The following is a 20904-nucleotide window of genomic DNA, read 5'->3' on the forward strand; positions in this document are numbered from 1 at the left end:
CCGGAAAACTATACTCAATCCACTCCAAAAAAGTTGGACACTTTCACTATTCTAGTGCTGTGAAAAAATAGCCTGTATCTCTTAATCCGTAATATTTTTTTTATAAGTAATATGAATCTTGTTTAGTAGTAGATTTTAATTGAACATTAAACAAAATTTTGAAAATCCCATAAAACATTGGAGTATGAATCAGAAGGTATAAATCCCTAGGTTGAGTGCTAATTGAAGACCATCTCGGCGATCTTGCAGTCCCCATAATTCCACGGCGAGGCTTGTGGAGTAACTAATATTTCTGCAAAAACCCAAAATCCATTTGGCCATGTTGGGAACCCGGGGTCCCTTAGGAACAACATGGGTGTTATCCCCATACGAGTCATCCATGTTCAGCAATGGACGGCTCAGATTTCATCTCGACAATACACGGATAGACAGCTAAGATGAAATTTGAGCCGTCCATTGCCCCATTTGTTTCAAGTTTGGTATAGGATTCCTTGGGCATTTTCCAACCTCCATAGATTCACTGCCCGGCCATTTTCTTTCTCGGTCCCATGTTGGCTATTCATTTCCACTCAAAAGCTTTGGCTGAGATGTTGTGGAAGGCTGGATGCTGCTATCAATCAGGATAGTATCGTTTTGGAAAACGGAGTTGTTGCGTGAGATCCAAACGGAGTACTTTTGGAAAATGGCTTAACACAGCAGCTGCTATCGTGTTTCAAGGACTTAATACGACTTTAACATGAAGCTGCAGCGCTATTGTGTTTCAAGGAAACAATACGGCTTAACATGAAGCATTCCATCGTGGCCCTAGCACTGGAGAGTGTTAAGGGTGATACAACATTAGAATTCCAAAGGATTCACCTTGTTCCATCCCAATTTGCTTCTAATCTTGCGCAATATCTGTGAACATTATATGTTTGCAGCTAATAATGTTTTAGTAACCATAATATGTTATAGACTTCTATCTACAGAAAAAGCCTCAAATTTGTGGCAAATTCCTCAACTAATAATTTGTTTAATAACCCCATCTCAGCCAAAGAGTAAACTACTCTCATTAGATAAGCAAATTCAATTTCATCAGCTGCAAATGCAGGAAATTTAGGGACAGTTCTGATCAGCAAATCCAATTTCATCAGATGGTCACAACCAAAAATGTTTCTTGTGGTTCAGAAACCACATTGATGTGTTTCCTAACATTAGAATGACAAAGTCAGATGTACAATTAAGACAAATTTGGAAGCAAGCAAATTGCATTTAAACATACATTTAAGAAAACCCCAGTTAATTCATAAGAGTCGTTTCACATATGAAATAGTATAATTAAGACAATATTTGGAGGCAAGCAAATCCCATTATACAAAAATATACTACACAAAAGACACAAGATAAAAAAATGACAGTCCATCGTCCAAGTCATGGAACTCGAACCTTCCCTTCCTATGCATCTATTTGCATAACCGAAAAAATTGCCTTAGAAGACAGTCAAGAAGACCTCTCAGAAGCTGATTGGAACCATTCTTTTACCTTCTTCTTTTTCCAACAGCAGTATTGCAAATGACAACAACCACCTAAAGGACTTGCAAGCCCATTGCGCAAATCTTACCAGATGAGGTTTACAACGGCCCATGAAGCTATATCTTTGACTCATACATATCCATCATGCTCATTGCTGTCTTCTGACAGAAACCAAACTGTGTGTGTAAGGAATAACTTGCAAATTTGGTGGCGGAGGATGACCTCGTACTTGATCATGGACTTCATACTCCTTCCTTTCTTGAGTATTAAGGTTATACGACATCATCTGTCCATTGCTGCTCTCAACAAGGAACTCACCGTTTAACCGAAATCCCAATGCCCAGTCGAGTCCCTGCAAGGGTCCGATAGTGAAATTTTTAGTCCATGACACCTCCACATCCTCTTCATTCATTATCCATATGTCAAAGGATTTCTGGATTGAAAACTCCTCAGGTGGAATCAAAAAGGGGTTTACCCCCCCCTTCGGATAAATAACCATGGCAAGGGAATCGTCCAAAACAAAAAGTTTCTGTTCACTGTGGCTGTGCTCATCTAACAAGCAAACTTCTGGCACGGGCAACTCTTCAAACACCTCGTTGGACATACTAAATGCCATAATCACTGGACCATCACCTTGTCGAGGGTAGCCATGTTGAGGGTGGGCGTACCAGAAACAGTCCCCGTCCCCCGATGCATACGGATCATAGAAACAGTGGAGCCCGGACTTGGCAGGGGACTCAGCGTCAACTTTCCTCCAAGAATCTGTTCTCAAATCGTATATTTCAATCGTTTCATCGAGTCCCCTGATGGATAAATCCGTACCCAACATGGCGAATCTGACAACTTTATAATCATCTGTGTAGGGATCATACCCGAATCCCAAATTGCTCATATGGTCACTCTTATGAGAGGGTTGAGGAAGTACCCTGAATTCTTTCATGGAAGGGTTCCATAACACGATCGTGGAGTTGAAAGCGGATCTAGTGAGACAAACGACGCCGTTACAAGGACCCCAGATCTGCAGATGTTGAACATCTAGACCAGTGAAAGACACATCTACATCTTCAACTGGGGTTTCGTTGGGGACAAAGGACAGTACGATGCCGCCCTCGCTGCGGTCAAGGAACCGCTTGACGAGGAGGCAGTTGGTGTTTTCATCAAACAATAGGGCATTAGCAAGTGGAGTGAAGTGCAGTTGGTTCCTCTCTTGTACTCTCATGCACATGGGCTGGGTTCCATTTTCGTAAGCATCCATCCCCTTCCCAAGTCCCCCAAGATAAAATAGATTATGATTAACGAATGGCAAAAAAAAAAAGTAGGAATTAATCTCAGGTGCCAAGAATCCCTACACACAAGAGAAACCATAGTATCAGTAAAAGTGAAAAACTAACCGATTACCTCTGCAATCATACGTAGGAAAGGAAAAAATCTATTGTCAATTGAATTAGACAGGATAGACAAGCAGCAATTTAAAAATTAAGGTAAATGTATATTACTATATATTGTGTTTCTTTTCTCTTTCTTTGGTGAAATGGAAATGCATTAAAATTAATAACCTTAGTCAAGTACCCATAACATGGATATGAAACTCCCCCAGCGTCAACAGATAACTGATTTGTGATACAAGAAGGCATTTAATCGAAAACGACTAGTCCCTTCTCTTCGTTGAAACCCACCCCTGCAAAGTAGATCGGCCAGCGGTTGGTTGGAAATTCTGATTAAGGAGAGGACCGTTTCAACTTGGAGATTATAAATCCCTAGGTTGAGTGCTAATTGGAGACCATCTCGCAGTCCCCATAATTCCATGGCAAGGCTTGTGGAGTAACCAATATTTTTGCTAAAACCCGAAATCCATTGGCCATGTTGGTTCCCTGCTTCAGCCATTCCCGGGTTACCCATTGCAGCCCCATCTGTTTTAGGTTCGGTATTGGATTCCCTGGGCATTTTCCAACCTGCATAGTTTCACTGCCCGGCCATTTTCTTTCTTGGTCCCAAGCTGGCTATCATGATTTTGTTTGTGGACTGGACGCTGCTATCAATTGGGATAGTACTGTTTTGGAAAACAGAGTTGCCGTGTGAGATACAAATGGAGTTTTTTGGAAAACAGCTTAACACAATAGCTGCTATTGTGTTTCAAGGAAATCACACATGAAGCTTTTCATCGTAGTCCTTGCACTGGAAAGTCTTACGTGTGATGAGACAATATTAGAAGATATGAGCTATGTTTTCAAAGGATTCACCTTGTTTCATCCCAATTTGCTTCTAATCTTGTGCAATATCAGTGAACGTTGAACAATACATCTTTGCCACTAATAGTGTTCTAGTAACCATATATGTTAGAGACATCCACATAAAAAGCCTAAAATTGGTGGCAAATTACCCAACTAATAAGTTGCTTAATAACCCCATCTCAGCCAAAGAGTAAAATACTCACATTGGTCCATTGACGAAATCCCCTTAGGAGTCTGCCTTCTGCAAATGCAGGAAATTTAGGGATTGGTTCGATGAGCAACTCCTATTTCTATCAGATGGTCACCATCAAATTGTGGTTCAGAAACCACATTAATCTGTTTCCATACATTAAAAAAAAAATGCAACTTTGATTTTCTGCGATTGTATAGACCATGAGGGAGAGCATGAGCGGGGAACTGAGCCGCTCGCGAGCGGCTCGCAGCTCAGCTCGTTCGAGCTCGGCTCGAAAGTTAAACGAACGAGCTTAAGTTTAGAATTTTTATTATTATTTCATAATTTGTTCTTTCCGTTTTTCACTTTCCAGTCAACCAAGGGAGGTGAGAGCACAAGCACACCAGTACACCTCCGCTCCTAGGAAAATGAAAGATATATACGTTCACAATCAAAATTTTTTTGGTTGTATTAGGCCTATGTAAGGATATATATATATTTTTCGTTGGTCCGTTGAGGCTCGTGAACAAACTCGAGCTCAAGTCAAGCCAAGGCCCGCTCGGCTCGAGCTCGACTCGTTAAGTTTTCACTGAGCTCGAGCTTGAGTTCATTAAAAACTTAATAAACAAGATTGAACACTATAAAGCTCGGTTCGTTTGCAGCCCTAAGTGGGGCTGATCAAATTGGTTTAGATATGTGGGCCAATAATAAGGCCTAATGAGCCCATCTAGGCTTATTGAAACTGCAACAAAGGCTAAGGGCCTTCACAAATACAAAGTGTCACATGTATGGACTGAAATGAATAATCATAGTGGGCCTTAACGATTTAATAAGGTCCAATGTCTAAGTGGTCCTGGAATAGTAATAGGCTAATAGCTCTCCAAAGCTTCCGTTTTTTTAGAGCGTTCTCAATGGCATAACAAAAAGTAACATGTTTACGAAGTTAGCAATGTTGACCTGAAAAATGGCTCAAAATAGATCAATTGACAAAATCCAAAAGATGGAAGATAGTATTAAAGAAATAAATATCGAATTTTCAGAAACTCTAAAATATTTAGCTCGAGAATATCCTTGTGAAATATCTAGAGTTTTTTTTGTTAAAATTAGTCACATGTGTAATTCTAGAATAATCTCAAGAATTATCTTGTACGAAAATATCTTTGTACTAGAGCCTTCCATGGAGTAGTATAAATAAGGATGAGTTTTAGCCTTTTTGTACCAAGCCAAAAAAAAAAAAGTTTTAGAGCGCGTGAAACTCATCACTACCTCGTAAGAGTGTTGACCATAGCATTGTATACATCCCCATTGCAGTGAAACTGAAGGTCGACTGTTCGAATAACATTGCAGAATACTAGCCATGTGTTACTCCCCTGTTTTGGCTCTGCCCCCTAAGAGAAGACCACTGCATTCTTGCTCAAGTCTAAAATAAATACTCTCATTCCCCACTCTTGTCTTTAGTATTCTCCCTCTTTCAAAAATCTTGTCCAACTAAACTATAGAAACTTCTACTCTTCCGATAAATGTATCTTACAATATGCGATACGTATCTCGATATGATCTATACAAAACGATACACTTGAAAATACTGCTCCTAGTATGCATGCAAACTTCTGAGAGAAAGTAAATGGACTAACGAGCATCACAATAACTTCATAAAGGCAGCTGCTGAGCTCATCAGCTTAGAATGTACTGTATTTTCTACGCGAACCTTCACTAATCTCTGACCTTCATGAGGTCCGACCCTTGCGAACCCTTGTGGGAAGCCCTTTAGTGTAATTCAGTTTTTTTTCTTCATTTTGTTTTCTACTGAGTATTCATGTGCGTTGAATTCTGGAGTTTTGTTTTTTGTTTTTGTGTTTTTATTTTCCTCATAACTGAGTATCATGGCCAGCTTGAGTGAACCTCTACTACTCTACTAATCTCGGGACGTTGGTGACGTTCAACCTTGCGATCTCTTGGGGCAACCCCTTGGGTTGTGTGTCATATACCTGTACTCTTCTGCCACTTCCTGCTTGAATTCTAGGTCTTGATTTTGTTAGGTTTTTTTGTTGTTGTTGTTGTTTTGCATTAGATTTGCTGTGCCGTATGTGATTTATGAAATTTGGGCTAGCTTGGAAATTTCTACCAATTACTGTAGCTCTCTTTATTTTCTATACGTGCTTCTATTAGGTTAGGATGTTATTGTCAGTGCCTGCTTGCAACCCTTGCTTATTTTGCTCATTTAATATATATACCGTGACTATCGTCGGTAACAATTAGATGTTTGGAGAACAGACTGAACCTTCAATTGGTTCCTCCCCAGCAGGCGCAGCTATAAGCATTGACTTAGACAAAATCGCAGGTCGGCTATACGCGGTAGGCCGGACGTGTACTTTACCCAGACGGGACTCTGAATAATGGCCTCACCATTACAGAGGAAATATGTTTCTCCGTATAGGCAGCATAGGATTTTGCTTTGTTTTTTTAACTTGCTATTTGTCGCTGGATTGACCTAATCATCTTTCGTCATCGCCTAGTATAGTTACATTAGATGTTACATGTTCCGGAAACATAATGCGGGGAAATAATCGAGGTGAATCATATCCTACCATGCATGTGGTGGGAAAAATGTATACTACTACTTCTGGACAGTGGACTGAGTTTTGTACAAAGGTAGAGTTTTTCGTTTTGTCCATGTTGGGTCTGCTATTGGTGTTTGGATATTTAGACTGGCATTTTGGAAATTGGGAATTGTTCGTGTTTGTGTCTAGAATATCTTAGGATCTACGTATTGCAACATATTGGCTGTTTATTTCAGCAAGTCATATTGTCAAAATTGAGTGGACAGTGACTAAAACTACCTCCTGCAGTCAAAAAGCAAATCAAATTCATCTGGACTTGTCGGTGGTGCTATTTTGATTAATATATGCTATGTAGTGGAGTAATTGGTTGCTGTCTGGCATGTGGTTTCTCAGGTGATCAAAGGCATAGAATACCTAGGTGATCAATCCTGACTCACATTGCCAATGTGTGCTTTTGGTCCACGCTCAGCTAGGGGGTGTAGTTGATGCGTGGGTTCTTACTGGGCCATTTTCCCAGTCAACTAAGTGAATCTCAATTTAGGTTGCTGTCCTTTTAGCCCAATGCTCTACCTCAGGGAACTATATTCAGAGCACAAATTAGTTGTTCTCATTGACTGTCTTTCTGTTATAGAACTTGTATCTGTTTCCATACATTAGAATGACAAAGTCAGATTTCCTTTTAAGACAAAATCTGGAAGCAAACAGTTTGCATTTCAAATTGCATATAAGAAAAAACAAGTCAATTCAAATTTCAAAAGTGTCATTTCCAAGTAAAATCAACACACAATGTAATAAACATGGCTGCAAAGACACAATATAATAAACATGACTGTCCATCTTCCAAGCCATGAAACTCAAACCTTTCCCTCCTCTGCATCTATTTGCATAACGGAAGAAATTGCCTTACATGACTGTCAAGGAGACCTCTCAGAGCTGATTGGAACCATTCATTCACCTTTTTCTTTTTTCCTTTAGCAGTATTGCATAAGACAACCACCAATAAAGGACTGGCGAGCCCATTACACAGCAAGAAATGTACATTTTATCAGCTGAGGTTTACGACCACCCATAATGGAGTTATATCTGTGGCTCATACATGTCCATCATGCTCATGGCTGTCTTTTGATAGAAACCAAACTCTCTATATATGGAATTGCTTGTATATGTGGTGGTGGAGGATGACCTTGTACTTGATCATGGACTTCATACTCCTTTCTTTCTCGAGTATTAAGGGTGTACGACATCATCTGTCCATAGGTGCTCTCAACAAGGAACTCACCGTTTTTCCGAAATCCCAATGCCCAGTCGAGTCCCTGCAAGGGTCCGATAGTGAACTTTTTAGTCCACAACACCTCCGCATCCTCTTCATTCATTACCCATATGTCAAAGGACTTCATGAACGAAAACTCCTCAGGTGGAAGCCAAGAGGGGTTTGCCCACCCCTTTGGATAGATAACCATGGCAAGGGAATCATTCAAAACAAAAAGTCTATGTTCTTTGTGCTCATTTAACAAGCAAACTTCTGGCACGGGCAATTCTTCAAACACCTCGTCGGACATACTAAATGCCATAATCGCTGGACCACCACCATGATGAAGGTAGCCAATTTGAGGGTGGGCGTACCAGAAACAGTCCCCATTCCACGATGCATATGAATCATAAAAACAGTGGAGCCCATACTCGGCAGGGGACTTAGCGTCAACTTTCCTCCAAGAATCTGTTCGCAATTCATATATTTCAATCGTTTCATCAAGTCCCCTAACGGATAAATCCGTACTCAGCATCGTGAATCTAACCACTTTATAATCATCTGTGAAGGGATCATACCCAAATCCCAAATTGCACAAATGGTCATTTTTATAAGAGGGTTGAGGAATTTCCCTGAATTCTTTCATTGAAGGGTTCCACATAACAATCGTGGAGTTAAAAGCAAATCGGGTGAGACAAACGACGCCGTTACAAGGACCTAAGATTTGCAGTTGTTTAATATCAAGACCAGTGGAAGATATGTCTATGTCTTCAACCGGGGTTTCGTCGGGGACAAAGGACAGCACGACGCCGCCCTCGCCGCGGTCAAGGAACCGCTTGACGAGGAGGCAGTCGGTGTTTTCAGCGGCGGCGATAGAGGCAACGCGATCGTGGTGGAGGTAAATGAAGCCAGGGGTTTGGAGGAGAAAGTACCAGTATTTGCAGACGGATTTGGACCGGAGAAGGAGTTTCACCGGAAGCCGACATAGGATCTCCACGAGCAGGTCTTTAGGTAGCTTTTGGATCGCCATTTCGATTCGAATTAGGGTTTGAATTACGAGCAGATCTTCTTCATATTGGTTTCGTTCTAAGGCTCTGTTTGGAGCTTGGGATGGTAGATAAAGGGACAATCAAGAAGGAATTGGAGAGAAAATTGAACTTGAATTTGTGAACATTTCCTTCTTTTCCTCTACAAACTAGAAGGAATTTCTTTTAAAAAAACATTCTCCTTTTCTTTCATGAGTTCCAAACGGAAAATTATTGAATACTCCTGAAGTACCATGTGGCATGTCTTGCGGGGTACTCCATGTCAATAATTTTATCGCTACCCGCACTAAGTGGGTCAACCCTTGTCTCCCAATCACTTAACTAGAGATGATGACTATGTGTCACCCGTAAAATTTTCCACCACGTAATTGGTTGGGAGCACTACGTAGACATATCACATGGTAGTCCGGGACTAATGAATAATTTCTAGTTCCAAACACACCATTTGATTTGGAAAGAAGGCTGAAGGAAAATAAGAAAATCAATTTATAATTTTCTTCCCAATGCAAGGAATCGAAGTTGTAAAAAATTAAGCATATACATTTTTTCTTACATTTTTCTTCCACTTTTTTATTTTTTTCTTTACATTTCCTTTCCCTAAGTTCCAACCAGACCTAGTTTAGTGGAGAATAATTGCGGTAGTGCTACTTTTTTATGTCATGTCATAGATCAATGGTAAGTTTAAACCTTTGTGCACCAAAGCTAATTGTAGTAATAATTTGCTTATTTTTAATGAGAAACCCGAAGTTGTATCTGGTATTATACAGATATCAGTACATATCGTACTAGTAGTACAAACTATTACTACCATATCCAATACACTATTCAAAATATTGGTTTTGGTCCTTTGAAAAAACAAACAAACAAACAAAAGAACTGCTTTTGAAATCTTTTTTTTTTTTTTTGTTCTCAAAAGCAGTTTCGCAAAACATAAATATTTTATTTTCCTATCACTCTCTTGTTTGAGCTGAAATTCCAACAGAATTTGGAAAAGGAAAAGTCTATACATAAGGTTCTAAACATAAATGGGATTGCATCATGCATTGAAATGGTAGAAAGAGGAAAAGGACCCATCTTTAGTGCCTTTGGAAGAAATTCCATCGTATTTGCGTTTTCTCACTACATGTTTAGGATACCCCAAAAAAAGGAACAGAAAAATTTGAACACAATACCAAAGATCTGAGTTTTGACCCAGGTTCGGGGAACCAGGTTTGGATTTTGGTTCTTGAATCTGCTTGGCCAAAACAACGGATTTTTGGGCTTCCGTACAGCAACCGTGAAGGCATCTTGTGACAATGGCCCTGATAGAAATAAGCTTCAGCTTTATCTAGATCACGGCTCATCTAGCCACCTCTACGAATGGATTGATGGGTTCCGACACCGGATCAGTTGTTTTTCTTGCAATTTTTTTTTGTTTTTGTTTTTTTGGTTTCTTGCATTTCTTGGAATCGTGAGTCCTTTGTACTAGTTGGTACTAATGCCGTACCCGTTTGATGCATCAAACATTAAAATGACGGGTTTCAAGTAGGAGTATATGCATCAAACGTATGAATGTACATAGTTTACTACTCCCTCCGTCCCTTTTTTTGTGTCCAGTATTCCATTTTGGGCTGTTCCTTAATAAGTGTCCATTTTGTAAAGTTAGGGGGGTAAAAGTTGGTGTATTGTCTATTTTGTTCCTAAAAGTAGATTTTATTTTGAAAAGTTAGTGAGTAAAAGTGTAATGATGATGGGTAAGTAGGGAAAGTGGAGAAAAAAGTTGATGTGAAAGGTGTAATGATGATGTCTTTTTAATAAGCTGGAGTTACGAAGCAAGACACTTAAAAAGGGACGGAGGGAGTATTATTAATGTGCATATTTTAGTGTCAAATGTCAACAATATGCATCAAACATCAAAATGACTGGTATCATATAGCACAAAGCCTACCATCAAACAATACTGCAACAATCTGAGATTTCGTGAATTCCCAGGTACTATATAGCACAATGCCTACCATTAAACAGAAGTGATGGAGCTGGGGCTTTGAGGATCGCCTGTGGGGTTGTGGTTGATATGGGATAGTCTAATGCTATTTTTGAAACAAATTGCCAAGTGATTATTAACTTCTTGAATGGGCCTAATTCTGTTTGTCCGTGGGAGAACAAGGTTATGGTGGAAGACATCAAGGTTTGGGCGTCTACGAGGAGTTGGTCTTTCTCCTGGTGCTGCCGTGAGAAGAACAAGGCAGCCCATTGGCTTGCCTCTAGTAGTCTGAATAGGAGTTTTCTTTGTCACCCAGGTTGTTTTTCGCCTAGTTTAGATGCTCTCATTGTTAGAGATTTGTCGCTTTAGTTTCATTTCTTGTATCGCTTGATCACCTCCAAAAAAGTAAAAAAAACACAATAATGCAACAATCTGAGATTCCCTAAATCCGACACAGGAAACTACAAACATAGAATAAGCAAAAACATGAAGTTAACAAATGCACCTCAGTAATGGTACGTAGACCAGGAAAAACCGTCTTGTCAATGGTTAGAAACAAATGCAACATTGGTTTCGTAAAGTGAATTAGACAGAAAAAAACACCCAACTATGTTCTACTAAAAATAACAACTTTCGTGTAACAAGGAAATAGGTTTCCATTCATTCCTCGCAAATGGACGGTGAGATCGGTTCCCCAATATTAGTCTAGACGTGCATAAACTGGCCCGAATACCTGAATCGCTAAAAAAACAAGGAAATAATACCACTGAACACGCAGCTTTTCATCACGGCCCAAACACTGGATATTTTCATGGGTGGTGTGAAAACATTAGAAGATGAGCTATGGCTTCTAAAAATTAACCTAGTTTCTTCCCAATTTGCTACTCATACCTTTGCAGCTACTACGGTTTTAGTAACCACAGTCCATATGTTAATTGTCTTCATAGGCTTGCTTCATAACCCCATATCAGGCAAAAAGCAAAAATACTCTCCTTGATCCACTAATGAACTACACTTGGGTGTCAGCCATCTGCAAATGCAATAAGTCAGGGACTGTTTTTGATAAGCAAATCCAATTCCTTTGTTGTGGTTCTAAAACTACTATAGCGTGTTTCTTAACTTGAGAGTGACAAAGTCAGATGAACGATTAAGATAAAATTTGTCATCAAGAAAATTCCATTTCAAAACACATTCAAGAAAACTCATGTAAAACATTTCTTGACATTAAAATAACAAATTCAGAAATAGTAAGATTAAGACCATGTTTGGAGGCAAGTAAATCCCATTGGAAGATAAGACAAGTAAACTCAAGACACAAGACAACGATTAAACTCAAGACACAAGACAACAAACATGGCTGTCCATTGTCCAAGCCATGAAACTCAAACCTTTCACTCCTCTGCATCTATTTGCATACCGGATGAAACTGCCTTAGAAGACTGTCCAAAAGACCTCTGAGAAGCTGATAGGAACCCACTCATTTACCTTCTTCTATACCTTCATTAGGATTGCAACCACCTAAATGACTCATGAGCCCATTGTGCAGCCCAAAACGTATTTTCCAACCACTCAAGGTTTGCAAAGTCAACACACAAGGTAACAAACATGGCTGCTAGGACACGAGATAATAAAGATGACTGTCCATCTTCAGAGCCATGAAACTCAAACCTTTCCCTCCTCTGCATCTATTTGCATAACAGAAGAAATTGCCATACATGACTGTCAAGGAGACCTCTTAGAGCTGATTGGAACAATTGATTTGCCTTTTTCTTTTTCCATCAGCAGTATTGCCAATGACAACAACCACCTAAAGGACTGGCGAGCCCATTACGCAGCAAGAAATGTACAATTTTATCAGCTGAGGTTTACAACGACCCATAATGGAGTTATATCTGTGACTCATACATGTCCATCATGCTCATTGCTGTCTTTTGACAGAAACCAAACTCTCTATATATGGAAGAGCTTGTATATGTGGTGGTGGAGGATGGCCTTGTACTTGATCATGGACTTCATACTCCTTTCTTTCTCGAGTATTAAGGTTGTACGACATCATCTGTCCATAGGTGCTCTCAACAAGGAACTCACCATTTTGCCGAAATCCCAATGCCCAATCGAGTCCCTGCAAGGGTCCAATAGTGAACTTTTTAGTCCATGACACCTCCACATCCTCTTCATTCATTACCCATATGTCAAAGGACTTCATGAACGAAAACTCCTCAGGTGGAAGCCAAGAGGGGTTTGCCCACCCCTGCGGATAAATTACCATGGCAAGGGAATCAATCAAAACGAAAAGTCTCTTTTCACTGTGGTCGTCTAACAAGCAAACTTCTGGCACGGGCAACTCTTCAAACACCTCGTCAGACATACTAAATGCCATAATCACTGGACCACCATGATGATGGTAGCCAAGTGGAGGGCAGGCGTACCAGAAACAGTCCCCATTCCATGATGCATACGAATGATAAATACAGTGCAACCCGGACTCGATAGGGGACTCACCATCAACTTCCCTCCAAGAATCTGTTCTCAATTCATATATTTCAATCTTTTCATCGATGTTTCCAATGGGTAAACCAGTACTCATCATGCCGAATCTAACCACTTTATAATCATCTGTAAAGGGATCATACCCAAATCCCAAATTGCTTATGTGGTCATTTTTATAAGAGGGTAAAGGCAGTACCCTGAATTCTTTCATTGAAGGGTTCCATATAACAATCGTGGAGTTTAAAGCGAATCGCGTGAGACAGACGACGCCATTACAAGGACCCAAGATTTGCAGTTGTTTAATATCTAGACCAGTGGAAGATATGTCTATATCTTCAACTGGGGTTTCGTCGGGGACAAAGGACAGCACGACGCCGCCCTCGCCACGGTCGAGGAACCGCTTGACGAGGAGGCAGTCGGTGTTTTCAGCGGCGGCGATGGAGGCGGCGCGATCGTGGTGGAGGTAAATGAAGCCAGGGGTTCGGAGGAGAGAGTACCAGTATTTGCAGACGGATTTGGATCGGAGGAGGAGTTTCACCGGAAGCCGAGACAGGATCTCCACGAGCAGGTCTTCAGGTAGCTCTTGGATCGCCATTTGTGTTTGATAGTGCGGCTGAAGTGTAATCGTGGTGGTTTGAATTAGGGCTTCCATTCTATTATGGGCAGATCTTCATATTGGTCTCTTCTCTCGTTCTGTCTTCAAAGTTTTCGGTCCTGGGTGCGTATATCACATAGTATCCGCGGTGCATTCGGACCTTTCAATACATTTTTAAATGGTTCGGATTGACATTTTCTTTTATTTTTCTCTTCAAATTCTAGCCGTCAAAAAATGCAATGGACGATTCGGATGCGCCGAGAGTGCACCATGTAGTACTCACCCGGCACTGAAATTTTTTCAGAGAGTCGTTTAGAGTATGTTTGGTCTATTCAAGTCAAGACGGAAAATTGGAGGGACAATCAAGAAGAAATTGGAGAGAAAATTGAACTTGTTTTTTAAACTCTCTCTTTTCTTTCTCTACAAACTAGAAGGAATTTTTTTTTAAAAATTTCTCTTCCTTCCTCATTTTTCTTTCACAAGTTCCAAACACACTATAAGGCTTTGTTTGGTTCGGAAAGAAAGCTAGAGGAAAATAAGAAAATAGAGTTATAAATTATTTTTTTTTCCCGGTGCAAGGAAACAAAGTTACAAGAAAGTAAGCATAGTACATTTTTTCTTACATTTTCCTTCCACTTTCTTTTTTTTCTTTGCCTTTCATTTCCCTAAGTTCCAAACAGACTTAGTTTAGTGGAGAATAATTGTGGTAGTGCTTCTTTTTTATGTCATAGATCAATGGTAAATTTAAACCTTTTAACATCAAAGCTAATTGTAATAATTTGCTTGTTTTTAATGAGAAATTCGAAGCTGTATCTGGCATTATACAGGTATCGGTATATATCGTACTAGTGCTAAAAACGACACCATATCCAATACACTATTCAGATCATTGGTTTTTGTCCTTGGAAAAAAAATAATACTGTTTTTGAAAACATTTTTTTGTTGCTTTGAAAAGTAGTTTTGCAAAACATAAATATTTTATTTTCCTATCACTCTCTTGTTTGAGCTGAAAGTCCAACAGAATATGGAAAGGTACTTAATTGATAAAATTCCACTAACTAAAATAAGTAGAAAGATGAGGCTCCAAAACACCCCCAGACTTTTATTTGGATTATGAATTAGAATTGTGAATTTTTTGGATTATAATCATAATATTTTATGAATCGGTAAAAGTATTTGGATGACATAGGTAGAATAGATTATGAATCCATGAAACTCTTTAGAATATAATTTCAAGAATGGATTATCAGATGTTTGTTTACCATATTGTCCTGAATATTAGGGGTATTTTATTAGAATGCAAAATGAGAACTCAAAATACTCCTACAGAGAGTTGATTCTCAAATTGCTACTTTACACACTCTGAAGTCTTTTGGCTTGGGGGATTATGATGATACAGTCACAATTTTATTCCTCCATTTTATTGTTCCCTAACATTTTAATTAATAAAATGCAATTTATTTTAATCACAGGCGAATGGAAATTTTATCAACGATAAGTGTGCATTGGACTCTTCCCCCTTCCCCTACCCATCTGCAGCTTTTCTCTCATCTCTGTCTCTGGTTAGTGGAACACACCTTAACATTTGATCATTGCCCATTTCTTTTGGTAGGGAGGGAAAGTTGGCATTTTAGAAGAGCTCATTAAATTATATGTGATGTAAGGAAAAATTATTCATTGCCCCATGTTGGGAGTCTGACCTGCCTAAGGTCTTTCCATGTGCGTGTAGGCCTAATTCGTTGGGGAGTGTCCGTAGAGTTCACATCATATCACATGGACCCAATATGCATTGAATTGACCCATATTCGCTTAAGGAAAATTCTGAAATCAGTCCAATGGGCTGACAATAGTATGTGTGTGAATGTGTATTAAAGAGTATAAAAAATAAACAGAAATACATATTTTCCTTACCTTCTAGTGTGCTTATCGTCAGCCTGACAATAGCAAGACCGTTCACTTAAAGGGCTAAGCCTTGTAAATGGTGAGTCATCCAATTGTCTATTAAAGTTATCTCTTTTTCTATTTATTCAATGTGGGACTCCATCCTTCACACATATTCCCAGCAATCTCCCCCTCATGTGTGAACCAAGCATTGGGCCTAGCTTCCCCTTGATTCGATCCACTTGACTTCCCTTTAGCCATGATCTTTTTTACTCTCCAACACCGATTTAACCCTGGACTTCACCACACCCACTCCATCAATCGAGAGCCAACTCCTTTACTCCATCGAGAGCCTCCATGAAGTGCGTTTTTGCCATCCGCCTGCATCCTTGCTCCATCAAGAGCCCCCTTGGATTTTTCTTGCTCCATCGAGAGTCTCCGTGCAAGCCCACCAAATCGGTTTGAGTCCGCCCAAAGATCATCAACCGTTGGCTCTGATATCATTTGTTGGGAGTCTGATCCGCCTAAGGTCTTCCCATGTGCGCGTAGGCCCAATTCGTTGGAGAGTGTCCGCAGAGTCCACATCATATCACATGGACCCAATATACATTGAATTGACCCATATCCACTTAAAATGCTAAACTTGTAAATGGTGAGTCATCCAATTGTATATTAAAGTCTAACTCTTTTTATATTTATCTCCGATATGGGACTCCATCCTTCACATATGTTCCCAACACCCTATAGGCAAAAACACGTGGTACCCCAGCTCCTTTTTCTACCACACATTTGTGACGCATATGTGTCCTTGCCCATTGAGCACTTAATAATCTCTCGTGATTTAAGTCTTCTTTTTTCCATTTTTCACAAATCGTTTAGACTTGAGGTCGCTTCAACGCACCCTATATGTTGATGAGAGCATCTCTAGTGGTTGAGTTAAGGACATAGTTTTGTCATAAATTAACTGACATGGCAGGGATAATCAACAACTTCTAGTTTTTGACACGAAAGTAAATTCTATCCACCATGGGAGGAAATTCCATGATTTCCACCACCACTTATGAGCCCTACAAAACTATTTTTGTTATAATTTGAATCGTTTATATTGTAGGTAAGTAGAGTAGTATATTCATAAAAACAATCAATTTAATTGGATATCGATAGGTATAGCAAAACTTGAATTTTTGTTTATAGAATGAATGGTCATAGATTTTGAAGTTAAACTATACATGACTGTTCATTTCCTAAATCGAAATTCGATTTTTAATATACCCATTAATGTCCGATCAAGCTCATTTTTTGAGTGAATATACTATTCTGCAGGCCCTATAAGATGAACGGTTCAGATTATAATATAAAATGCCCAATGAAGCCCATAATGGATTGTGATGGAAAACAAAAAGTTTCCTCCACAGGTGAAAAGAATTTTTATATTGACCCCAAAGACAACCATGCAGCAGCTTAGCTATCACTTTGGGAATCCCACCTTTTGTATAGTTCTTAGCCAAAATAGCTATGCACTGTACACAAGTCATGTAATTTTTTTTTTTTTTTTTTGGGCATTTCTCTCTAGCAATGCATTGTTTATTATTTTTCTGGGAATGAAATACTAATATTTTAATTGAGAATATGTAAAATAGATAGTATTGATATAATATTGAAAGGGATGTGAATAGGTAAAAGAAAAAATGTACACTGTTCATTAGGATTTTTGGCTATCAACCGATAAACTTGCTCTAATTCTACCACTACAACACTCATCTTCTCTCAAAATTAATACATTCCTAACACACAAAATTGGGACCCATTTTTTACACTCTGTCATATAGCAAACACTAAAACACCCACACCACTAGAGATGCTCTGGGAATCAAATCAAGCACCACCCTACTTTTTGATTATCTACTTTTTTTTCCCTTGTGCGGGCGAGCTTATGCCCTCCTCAATTAATTTGTCATTTGGTCCGGTCAAAGGCTAGTCATCTACTTCATGACTAGAGAATTCATGAAAAATTAATTTCTTGCAGTCTAATCTCAAGAATTGATCCTGTCAATTGTGTGGATAGCAAATCCACCAACTGATTGGACTAACCCTCAGGGATTTTGATTATTCACTTGACATATATATTAACATCACGAAGTCGGATAAATAAAGCAGTCCAAAAGAAGGCTCTTACTTTCTTATCCGAATTCAATAGTACTGTATATATACATGTATCTATCTTCTACACATCATCCGTTATGTTCATCGTTCTTGTGTGAAATGTCATTGATAGATTACCACAGGAGGAAACTTGAACTTGTCCGAGACGAACTGTATTACCTCCGGCCGATCGACCAAATCATGGTAAAGATCGTACTCCGCTTCATATTCATGGCAGCGCAGCTCAGCCTTTTGATTCGTATCGTAATGGTGCTTAGACGAGTTCGACTTCCCGAACCCGAAAACACTAACCTGTCACAAATCCCCACCGAAAGCATAACAGCTTGCATGCCCGAAGAGTAATGGAAATAATAGGAGTCGTGGGCCGATCGCCAATCGGCCAGCCACTGATCCAACGACTTGGTCTCCGCCGTGGCCTCCTCCGCGAACCGCTTCAGCGAATAGTACTTGACGATCCGGGCGCACAACAGATCGAACCGCGCATCGGTGACCACGAGAGGGGTCTTGTGAGATGATTTGCACTGGGTGTGATCGAGGAAGTGGATGGGTTGGCAAATGTACTCGACAATGGGGACATTTTCGCCGTATGGATGGCAGAAACATCCTTCTTTTGCAGCACAAGAGTGCAGGATATGGCTGTTGAGGAACGAGAGCGTTGTCTTCGAACCCACATGGCGCTCGAATCCACCGGTCCGGGCGTTGTTCAACCGGATCACCATCTCGTGGCTGTCGATCAAGTCACCGTATTCGCTCCGCAGCAAAATCCCGCTGCTACCCACTACAGCACAAGACGAATACCGTCTCTCTAGTTACCAAAAAAAAAATACCGTCTCTCTGTGCTCACTTGAGAGTCGTTCTGATCGATCGGAACTTTAACTAGATTGACCAAACCCGACATGATGTCCGGCTCGAACCGCATGTTCTGCCACCAACCGTGCAAGTTTTTCCTGAACCCTATCCACAGCGGGTAAAACTCGGGCGACTGGATGTTTACCGGAATGACCCTGTACGACTTAGATCGCACGTCCCGAACTATATACCTACGGGGGGACAGAAACGTCCTCTTCCTCCCCGGGTTATAGAAATTCCCTGCCATCTGCTGCTCGATTTCCTGCTTCCACTGCTCTTCCACCAAGTCAACCGCCGCGTATTTCAGCAGCAGCGTCTCATTCAACTCCGCCGCAGACATATTTCATGATGCACCGCCGTCGTTTTGGAGCTGAAACGGGATAAATCCGCTGTGAAACGTGACCCGGCAGCTCAGGGTGACCGCCACCACAACCAGCAGCAACATACCGAACAAAGGCTTCACTCTCCCCTTCATTAGAGCCGAGTGTTCTATAACTTTTCTTTTTGAAATGAGTTTTCTATGACTAATGGCCAGAAACCGCGCAGTCTAGAGCAGTCAAAGAACGAACCAAACCAAACCAAACGATTGTTCAAAAAATGGCTATTCCTCGCAGGCGTTTTCCTTGTGATCGATGCAGCCGAACCCTATCAATTAGGATTTCAAGACGCAGCAAGCAACACATATCATGCAAGGAATAATAGACTTGCATCGCGACATGGGGGGCGGATAGATGTGGTTAATGGGGATATTACAGGTATTGTTACCAGGACCGGCCCCGACATTTGGATTGTCACTGTAGGTTAATATATATATATAGGAGGATCGATGTTCTTGGCGTGTGGAATTCGTAAACCGAGGTATAATGCCAGCGAGTGCCGATCTAGGGAACAAATGGGATATAGGATTAATGAACTAATTAAAATCATGAATATTATAGTAGATGAATATACCGGTTCATTTTTTTAATTTTTTTTTCCTATACATTCTTATGTAGCTACTTATGTGGAGAAGTGAGATATGAGGTTGGACTTATTATGTGCAGGAGAGAGAGGAAGAGCATCTCTAATGCACCCTCCATTCTTCCATATTTTACTCTTCCAAAAAGGTGCAAGAAAGTGTTTTGGAAGAGTAAAAGATGGAGAGATTGAGGAATGAAGAGTGCATCGGAGATGCAGAGAGGTGAGTAGTGGGCGGGAGTAATTATTCACTAGTCCGGGAGCACCGTTACATGGTGCTTTGGACCATTCCAGAACTACACATTTTCGCGAGGTCAATACATTTTGTCGTGGATTTCACGAGAATGTGTAGTTGCGGAGTAGTTCGGAGCACCATGTGACGGTGTTCCCAAACTACTGAACAAATTCACGAAGTGAACTTGACTGGACCGGACCTGCTCGTTACAATTCTTCTAGTGAAAACACATGCGCCTATATAATTAAGTGGTGATGAAAACACTACTATATATATACTACTATATAATAAAATTACAGGAGGCATATACAGGTACAAATTTTGGAATAAGATACTACTAATACTTTAAAAAGGGGAATTTGATCGCCTGTTGCTCGTTCTCGTAAACGAAGCGTATACAATACAATTTTTTTCCCCTCGGTGGAAGTCAGCATTGTTAATTGTAATTAGTGAAATTTGAACCTCTATTAAGTGCATGGAAGTATATATAGGGCATCTACCTCATAGCTAACACTCCACTTGCTATAAGATAGAACGGAAATAATTTTTTAAAAGAAATGATTTTTACGCCTCTTTTATAAAAGAGAGCTGCTACCGCCTACCGGTACAATAACTGCTTTACAAACAGCGCACACAGCGCTTTTTTTAGCCCGTCTCGCGTCCAAAAATGATAATCGAAACCGCTCATTTTGTTTAAAATATTTGGGGTATCCATAAAAAATCAGCTCCATCCAATATTGCTAAGGGCATTTACGAGTATTCAATTTTGCTTCAAAATTTAGGCTAGCAAATATATATGGACATTTCGTAAGCGCCCTTAACGATATCGGATGGAGTTGATTTTTTTTACGGGGACCCTAAACAATATATTTTGAACAAAATGAGTGGCTTCAATTATCTATTTTGGACCCGAGAAGGGTCCAAAAGTGCGTTGTATGCACTGTCTGTACAATAACTGTTGTACCAGTAGCATTTTTGTTTATAAAAAGGATTTTAAAAT

At 40.0% G+C, this 20904-nt stretch overlaps 3 protein-coding genes and 1 pseudogene across 3 annotated transcripts; all 4 read right to left on the reverse strand.

Moving 5' to 3' along the window:
- Nucleotides 1-1323: 1323 nt before the first annotated feature.
- Nucleotides 1324-8938, reverse strand: LOC131304558 (putative F-box protein At3g16210). Its single transcript, XM_058331826.1, has 2 exons — nucleotides 7258-8938; nucleotides 1324-1364 (listed from the first exon to the last, which is right to left on the reverse strand). The coding sequence occupies exon 1, from the start codon at nucleotides 8753-8755 to the stop codon at nucleotides 7586-7588; it is 1170 nt and encodes a 389-aa protein (XP_058187809.1). The 5' UTR covers nucleotides 8756-8938; the 3' UTR covers nucleotides 1324-1364; nucleotides 7258-7585.
- Nucleotides 1661-2767, reverse strand: LOC131302813 (F-box/kelch-repeat protein At3g06240-like). The gene has a single exon (XM_058329607.1). The coding sequence runs from the start codon at nucleotides 2765-2767 to the stop codon at nucleotides 1661-1663; it is 1107 nt and encodes a 368-aa protein (XP_058185590.1).
- Nucleotides 8939-11939: 3001 nt separating the features above from the next.
- On the reverse strand, nucleotides 11940-13924 carry LOC131304555 (putative F-box protein At3g16210). The gene has a single exon (XM_058331822.1). The coding sequence runs from the start codon at nucleotides 13874-13876 to the stop codon at nucleotides 12653-12655; it is 1224 nt and encodes a 407-aa protein (XP_058187805.1). The 5' UTR covers nucleotides 13877-13924; the 3' UTR covers nucleotides 11940-12652.
- A 3997-nt stretch (nucleotides 13925-17921) lies between these two features.
- LOC131304559 (beta-1,6-galactosyltransferase GALT29A-like) lies at nucleotides 17922-19429 on the reverse strand (annotated as a pseudogene).
- Between the last annotated feature and the right edge of the window lie 1475 nt (nucleotides 19430-20904).

This window comes from Rhododendron vialii, chromosome 10a (genome assembly GCF_030253575.1).
Source record: "Rhododendron vialii isolate Sample 1 chromosome 10a, ASM3025357v1".
NCBI classification, from domain to species: domain Eukaryota; kingdom Viridiplantae; phylum Streptophyta; class Magnoliopsida; order Ericales; family Ericaceae; genus Rhododendron; species Rhododendron vialii.

What these genes read in the sequence shown, in the direction of transcription:
- LOC131302813 (XM_058329607.1), bottom strand. Translation starts at nt 2,767, where the DNA reads ATGGATGCTTACGAAAATGGAACCCAGCCCATGTGCATGAGAGTACAA.
- LOC131304558 (XM_058331826.1), bottom strand. Translation starts at nt 8,755, where the DNA reads ATGGCGATCCAAAAGCTACCTAAAGACCTGCTCGTGGAGATCCTATGT.
- LOC131304555 (XM_058331822.1), bottom strand. Translation starts at nt 13,876, where the DNA reads ATGGAAGCCCTAATTCAAACCACCACGATTACACTTCAGCCGCACTAT.